Here is an 8,270-nt window from a genome sequence, read left to right on the forward strand (position 1 = left end):
ATAAGAAGACAGAATGTGCACATAAAACAAAAGAATACGTATAACAGGAACTTATAAGCACCTCACAGCAATTACACAGTATGTAAATTATGTTAATGATATTGATTATTTTTACTTTGAGGGTTCATCTGAATTCATTTTTTCCTTATCAGGTACATCAAGTATAGTTGTAATTACTTCAGCTAATGCTAAGTTCCAACTGTAAAATCTAACTTGTGTTTCAAGTTTAAGTATTCTTAAGAGAATCGAAACACATTTTCCTTTACTCAAGACTGTTAATGGTCTTAAGGATTGGAGGTGGGAAATTGGTATTTGTGTAATTAAAAAATTTCTCTCTTGGTCATAGGCATAAGAAACCAGTCAATTATTCACAGTTTGAGAATTCTGACAGCGATGGTAAGTGGAGATTCATATTTTTGCTTTAAAAATTTGGAAATCTATTTTCTCAGAATTTATATGACATATAGAACTCTAACATTGAACATATTGCTCAATTGTATATGAGCTAGGGCTGCAAAAATGACCTTCTAAGCATTTGGGATGATTATGCTGATAATTCCACTGATAAGAATTATGTGGGTAAGTGATAAATGAACAGGGCCAGGTGAAATGGCTCTTTAGATCTAAACTATTCTAGGTTCTTGTTTCTCATAGTGGGATTTGTCTCCTCCTATCCCTCTCCTTAAGAAGAAACACATTGTCTTTTGAAACACAAATGTGTTACAGAATATAATGTGAAATGCCCATTAATTGTACAATAAAACAAGATTTTATATACCACATCTTCTTTATCCATTCATCGGTCAGTGGACATTCGGGCTCTTTCCATAATTTGGCTATTGTAAATGATGCTGGTATAAACATCAGGGTGTGTGTATCCCTTCAAATTAGTATTTTTGTATCCTTTGGGTAAATACCTACTAGTGCAATTGCTGGATCATATATTACTCAGCCATAAAGAAGAATGAAATCTTACATTTGCAATGACATGGATAGAGCTAAAGTGTATTATGCTAAGTGAAATACATCAGAGAAAGAAATACCATATGATCTCACTCATGTGGAATTTTAAAAACAAAACAAATGAACATGGTGGGGGGAAGAGAGGCAAACCAAGAAATAGACTTTTTTTTTTTAATTTTATTTATTTATTTGACAGAGACAGCGAGAGAGGGAACACAAGCAGAGGGAGTGGGAGAGGGAGAAGCAGGCTTCCTGCAGAGCAGGGAGCCTGATGTGGGACTCGATCCCAGGACCCTGGGATCATGACCTGAGCTGAAGGCAGACGCTTAATGACTGAGCCACCCAGGCACCCCAAGAAATAGACTCTTAACTATAGAGAACAAACTGATGGTTACCAGAACGGGGCTGAGTGGGGGGGGGGACGGGGGAAATAGGTGATGGGGATTAAGGAGGGCACCACTTGTGATGCGCGCTGGGTGTTGATTATAAGTGTTGAATCACTAAATTCTAGTAAACATTACACTGTATGTTAACTAGCAGGAATTTAAATAAAAACTTGGAAGAAAAAAAAAAAGACCTCGAAGAAAGGCTAGGAGTAAGCTATACCCTATTGGGTTATGTATTTTTTTGTCTCTGCTATTAAGGGAATTTTGGTCAGAAAGTGTGAGAAACATTTAGTTAGATTACATTATACTTCGAAGTAGGTTCTGTACTTCTCAGACCACCAGAGCTTTCTGTGAGTCAGATGTTTTGTAATCCTGAGGTTTGAAGGAACCTGTTTTTTGCATTGGGCTCAACCATAAGTGTGTCTAAAACTTGGGAGAAAATTGTAGAGACTCTAACTTGTAGCTTTTTATTACTATTATCAGTAGGTCAGTAGATTTTTATAAATTGCCAGTTGTGTTCTAGACATTATGGAGTGGAGTTGGGGGACAAGCCACGAGTTATCATATTCCTACTCTGGGAATCTCTAAAGAGACAACATGTATTAATACTAACGCTGCAATTAAGACTACATGTGCCCGGAAGTTATTCACGCGTGTGTCACGCATGAGTATAAAAGCTATAGCAGCAGTTTTATGTTGAGTGTCACCGGAACTGTATCAGTTTTTGCTAGACTGATAATTTCATAAATAAAGGCCACTACGACAAAGTTGAAAAGCATGAGTGAGAATAAAGATAAATAATATGCCAACCACATTTTTTACGTTGTGGCAGTTAAACAATTTTCTTAATGTTTAAAACTTGAACACACACTGTAATGAATTTCAACTGCTCAGAAAATGTTTTTATTTCTTACTTATGAAAAGCAATGTCATAGATTCTTTTATTTTTGATTCACACATAAATAGATGACTTTGTTTCTGCAACTGCACCTTTAAATAAGAAACCCAGAACAACACCAAAGGAGTTAAAACTAGAAACAAGGAAACCTAAACTGAAGAATCTCCAGAAAGAAGATATCTCACAACAAGAGAAAACCCCTAAAAAAAGGTGAGAGGTAAGACAAATAGTAAATATACATTAGATGTGTTAATTTAAGAGAGGGACAGATTTGAACTCTTGGTTTAAATTATTACTTGAGCAGAGTTCTAGGTATTATTTTATTTAGTGGGTGTAAGAGAACAGGGATGTACCATTAATCCCCTTGTGACTTTCTGCCTTAAAAAAGAAATTCACAAACATGTAAGGAAATACTCATTTAAGTATTAAGATAATCATAATTACAAAGTTTAGGAGTTACAGCTTACTTTGATAGGACTCTGTACCTGTCTCTAAAGTCCTCAAGTCTTATAAGACTACTTTGTTAAAAATTACATTTGTAAGGATAGTCTTCTAAAAATTAAAACCATGTTATTTTCCTGTAGGTAAAAGATGTTTTCTCTTTATATTGTTGAGACTTGTCCAGCACTGAGAAGGTCCTATAGTTTGTAGACTATAGGATTTCCATTAGTTAGTACCAAGAGAGAAGAGAGAATGAGAGAAGGAAGTCCCGAGAGGCCCCAAACCTGTAGTATGGAGAGGAGATGGGCAGAAGGAGAGTATTAACAAATGGAAGGCAGCTATGCTCACCACTATACCACCAACGCAGATGGGAGTATTAACAAATGCAGCATGGGGTATGATACGGTTCACTGCTGCGAGTATGAGAAGAGTTCATTAACAGAGAAATTTACCCCATGTCCTGCTCTTTACTTTTTTCTCTTTTTTCGTTTTTGTTTTCGAGCTCCTTGTACTACATTATAAATACAGTGAAAAAATAACCTACAAATGGGAGAGAATATTTCCCAATCATATAATTGATGAGGGATTTGTATTCAGAATATATAAAGAACTCTTACAACTCAACAATAAAAGACTAATAACCCAATTTACAAAATGGACAAAGGATTTGAGTAGACATTTCTCCAAAGAAGATCTACAAATGGCTAATAAGCACATAAAAGATGCTTGACAGTCTTAGCCATCAGGGAAGTGCAAATCAATACTGTGGTGAGACGGTACTTCACACCCACACCCGTTGGGATGGCCATAATCAAAAAGACAGACAATAGCCAGTGAGAGGACGTGGAGCAATTGGAACTCTGACACATTGTTGCTGGGGATGTAAAATGGTGCAGCCACATTGGAAAGCAGAGTTAGCAGTTCCTCCAAATGTTAAACACAGAGTTATTTTATAACCCAGCCTAGGTATATACCCAGGAGAAATGAAAACATATAGCCATACAAAAACTTGGACATGAAGGTTCATAGCATCATTCATAATAGCCAAAAAATGGAAGCAATCCAAATGTCTACCAACTGGTGAATGGATAAATAAAATATGGTCTGTCCATACACTGGACTATCATTCAGCAATAAAAAGAAGTCCTGATATATGCTATAACATGGATGAACCTTGAAAACATGCTGAGCAAAAGAAGCCAAACATAAAAGTCCACGTATATGATTCCATTGATATGAAATGTCCGGAACAGGTGAGTCCATAGAAACAGAAAGTAGATTAGTGGTTGCCAGGTGCTGGGGAGGGGTAAGCAGGGAGTGACTACTAATGGATATAGGGTTTCTTTTTGGGGTGATGAAAATATTCTGAAATTAGATAGCAGTGATGGTTTCTCAACTCTGAATATACTATAGACTGCTGAATTGTACACTTTAAAAGGGTGAGTTTTATGCTATGTAAATTATATCTCAATAAAACTTGTTTTTAGAAAATAATCCCTCAAGGTGCATCTCAGTATTTTGTCCTTATATAACCTTTTTTAAAAAAATCTTTGATTTCGGGCGCCTGGGTGGCTCAGTTGGTTAAGCGACTGCCTTCGGCTCAGGTCATGATCCTGGAGTCCCGGGATCGAGTCCCGCATCGGGCTCCCTGCTCAGCGAGGAGCCTGCTTCTCCCTCTGACCCTCCCCGCTCTCATGTACTCTCTCTCATTCTCGCTCTCTCAAATAAATAAATAAAATCTTTAAAAAAAAAAAAAATCTTTGATTTCTTTTCTTACCATAGCACTTTTGACTACCTTGAATAGGAGATAATAATAATAATAATAATCTGCATATATAGTATAATTATTAGTATGTCTTATTTCCCTACCCTCCTCATTAATTGCAGATTCCTTGAAGGTACTTTTAGTATTCTATCTAGTGTGTGCCTCATACACAGTAAGTACTTGGTGACATATTTGTTAAAGTTGAGATTGGGAGGAACAGATGTTAAAAACCAGTTTAATATAAGAGCTATAATACTTGTCTAGGGAGGTGTGAGTGAGGTCAAAGAAGATTTCTAAGTGGGTTTTTGAGCCACGTCTTTATTCTAGGTTGAGCAGCTGCTTGGAGTTGGTAGTAAGGACTGACATTACACAGAAAGGAAACAGTACTTAACAATGGTGCTTGCTGCTCTTTTCAGTTTCTTGTGCTAGATGTAACATGACATTACTACATATTAGCAGTGTTGTCAGTAAAGTCAATTATGATCATGATTACCGTTTAAAAACATTTTTGTGAGTTGGCAGCTCTTAAATAGTAATTTAGGAAAATCACAGATTTTGCTGTTTGGTTGAGATTGGTATTTTTAAAAACTGATTTTTGTTTGTGTGTCCACCTTAGGATGGCTTTAGATGACAAGCTCTACCAGCGAGACTTAGAAGTCGCACTAGCTTTATCAGTGAAGGAACTTTCAACAGTCACCATTGATATGGAAGAGGCTCAAGATAAAAGTAACTTTATTTTCCATATATTTATCTTTATAACCTTGTATTTTTGTCATCATTTCTCTGGATGAGCCTTCACAGAGGAAAGAGTAAAATTTTAATACTATGGACAACAAATGGAACAATTTGCAGAGGGCACAATTAGATTTGGTTGTTTATTCTGCTGCATAAATCTACGTCCCCCCCCCACACACACACACATATCTCTGCTTAACACTTAGTGTAAACTTGTGGTCATGGACTATGAGCTTGGATGTTCAAGCTACATTTTTGTTTACAGTGGAAATTTAATTTCTTGATCAAATGAATTGATCTATACAATCTTAACAATCCACCTGTTTTCTCTCAAAATTCAAATCCGTTAAACATGACCTGGTGGTGGTAGTTTTTATTATTTACAGGTTAAAGATACTAGTTTGGTTAGCGAGCTCAGTGGACATAAAAGATGTGTGACTTGTGGATTTCTCTGGTTTTTCTCCTTCGATTTTTCTGGCAACTGTGCAGCAGATGGCAATATTGATATTCTGGAGAGGCAGAAATCATTATTCCTGGAAAAGATATTCAAACTGTTAAAATACTTTTTGGATGAAATTGTTTTGGCTTAACTTGTGTTGGAGGATATTTTTAACTTATTAGCTTATTTAGGGGTATAGATGTTTAAATCAGTATTGCCTCCTATTTGGAAATGAATGAGACACTGTTGATTAGGGAGCCATTTAGTAATCAGGAAATGAAAGAAATGTAAAAAGAGAATTATCTTATATCCAAAAATTGAGAAAATGAAATTCATCTCTCTCCAGTAAGAGAGGGTAGAAGACATAGCAGGATTTCCTTGGAAGTACCACTTCTCATAGATGAATGCCCTTTATAGCAATGGGATTTAATAGTACCAATTATCATGACTTAAAGTCCTCTTGAAATACTTTAAATCATTTTAAGATTATTATAATGATTGAAGAGGCTTTGTTAGTAAGAGCATGTATCAGCTTACATGGAAATGATAGTTAATATTTATTGACTGTTTCCTATGTGCTGGGCACTACAATAAGCAATTCCTATATGTGATCGACATTTAATCCCCCACAATAAACCCAATTATTCCACACACTATTTTTTATCTCCATATTATATATGAAGACATTAAGTCTTAGAGAGGATAAGCAACTTTCCTGTGGCCATATAGCCAATGTAAATGATAGAGCCTGAATTTCAACTGAAGTCTAAGTCTGTGTGATTTCAGAGCCCAAACTCCTAACCATATGCTAACCTTTCCAAGGTAAATCATTGTGCTCTGAGTTTGGATCATTCATCTGTATCTGGTTGCTTTTACATTGGAGCCCCAATTTTCCTATTTCTGCCCCTTGGCTGATTAAGGTGCCTCTATCTTTTTCCTTCTTCCTTGTCTTTAGGCACCAAAAAATGTGGCAGCAGCGAAACCGGAACAATAAATAAGGCTCCCCATATCTCCAATTGCAGTGTAGCCAGTGATTATTTAGGTAAGTTTTGATATTAATAATAATATTTACTTTCTCTGTCAACATTGCTATTTTTCTGACTTTGATTTAAATACCTGACACGGTAGCTAGAACCAAGATATTTAAATTTGTCAAGGTTCCCTTTACCACTTCTCCTTTGTTTCTTTGTGTTTTAGTTTTCTTCCCTTTTACTGCAGACCCATTTTTCTTTTCTTCCCTGGGGGAGGGTCATGATGATCCCCGGCTCCTAGCCTGTAGCTCAACCGCTGAAGAAAGGGGCCGCATCTTCCTAGCTCCAGTTTTTACCGTTTCTTGGGGAAGGACTCCTCAGTTGAGTCTCACACTTATCCTTAAACTGGACTCTTTTGTCAGGAGCCTGAGGTACTGGGATTGACCCAGGTTGGACTCTGTGGTCTCTCAGAAGCAGCGAAGGGATGAAGCGGGGCAAATAAAAACAACAGATGTGATAGAAGTCTGTTCTGCAGTTCTTGCAATATTACCTGTCACAAAAGTTTTCCATTGATTTTTACGCCTCTCCTGAAGATTTGGATAAGATTACCGAGGAAGATGATTTTCACGGTGCTCAAGGGAAAAGAAAAGCAGCATCAAAATCTGTGGTACAACAGAGGAAGATTCTTTTGGATGATAGTGATGATGATAGTGCTAATGACTCTGAACCAGACTCTGCAACTGGTGAGTTATAGCCTACCTCAAAATTAAGCCTATGGAAATTCAATAAAAAGTTCTTAGAGACCATTAATGTATACAAAGCACTGTGCTAAGTGTTTGGTATATGCAAACTTGAGGAACATACAGGACAGTTAAATTCAGCTCTGCCATTTGGGGAGAAAGCTTTATGTGGAGATGACCTTTAAGCTGTGGCTTGAAAAATGAGTAGCATTTAGGCAAAATAACAGGGTAAAATAGCTTTCCTGGCTGACAGAAAGGCATAAACAGTGGAATAGACAAGGACACATATAAGAAGTCAGTGAGCCTGCAGGAGAGAATGTTGTAGAAGAGGCTAAAGAGGCAGGCTGGCACAAGATCGTGGAGGGCCTCAGACCCACTCTGAGAAATGTAGACTTTTTCTGTAGATAGTGGAAATTCATGACATATTTTGGGATTGAAGTGATATGAAACCTGTATCTTATTGTGACATGTTTTCAGACTCATTCAGAAATTAGGGCAGATGGGAAGCATAGTGACCTTGACAGAGCATCATAATATATTAATTAAAATTTAAAGTGAATAAATCCATAAATTTGTGCCAAATCAGATGATAATAGTTTGACAGATTTTAACATGCTCTTGACAAATGGTTTTGTTCATCAGCATTCTGTAAATATTTGAGTATCTGTGCATTATATTCTAGACACTTAGGAATACAGCAGTGAACAACAACAACAACAAAAAATACCAGAGCTCCCTTAAGGAGCTTGAATTCAAACAAGGGGACACAGACAGTAATGAAATGTAGAATGTGTCCAGTGTCATCATAGAAGAGCCGTGAAGAAGAGAAAGGCAGGGTAGAGGCCAGAAATCTGCCTTTTTTTTTTTTTTTTTAAAGATTTTATTTATTTATTTGAGAGAGAGAATGAGAGACAGAGAGCATGAGAGGGAGG

The 8,270-nt window shown here is 36.7% G+C and overlaps 1 protein-coding gene across 1 annotated transcript; it reads left to right on the forward strand.

Annotated features, from left to right (window-relative positions):
- Positions 1 to 346: 346 nt before the first annotated feature.
- LOC102742558 (RAD51-associated protein 1) lies at positions 347 to 7,367 on the forward strand (the record flags this gene model as incomplete). Its single annotated transcript, XM_081810714.1, has 5 exons — positions 347 to 396; positions 2,316 to 2,457; positions 5,070 to 5,179; positions 6,583 to 6,669; positions 7,192 to 7,367. Coding segments are annotated over 5 exons (550 nt in total), but the record flags the coding sequence as incomplete, so codon positions are not given.
- Between the last annotated feature and the right edge of the window lie 903 nt (positions 7,368 to 8,270).

Source organism: Leptonychotes weddellii, unplaced genomic scaffold (assembly GCF_054177405.1).
Source record: "Leptonychotes weddellii isolate Sample4059 unplaced genomic scaffold, ASM5417740v2 HiC_scaffold_3429, whole genome shotgun sequence".
NCBI lineage: Eukaryota > Metazoa > Chordata > Mammalia > Carnivora > Phocidae > Leptonychotes > Leptonychotes weddellii.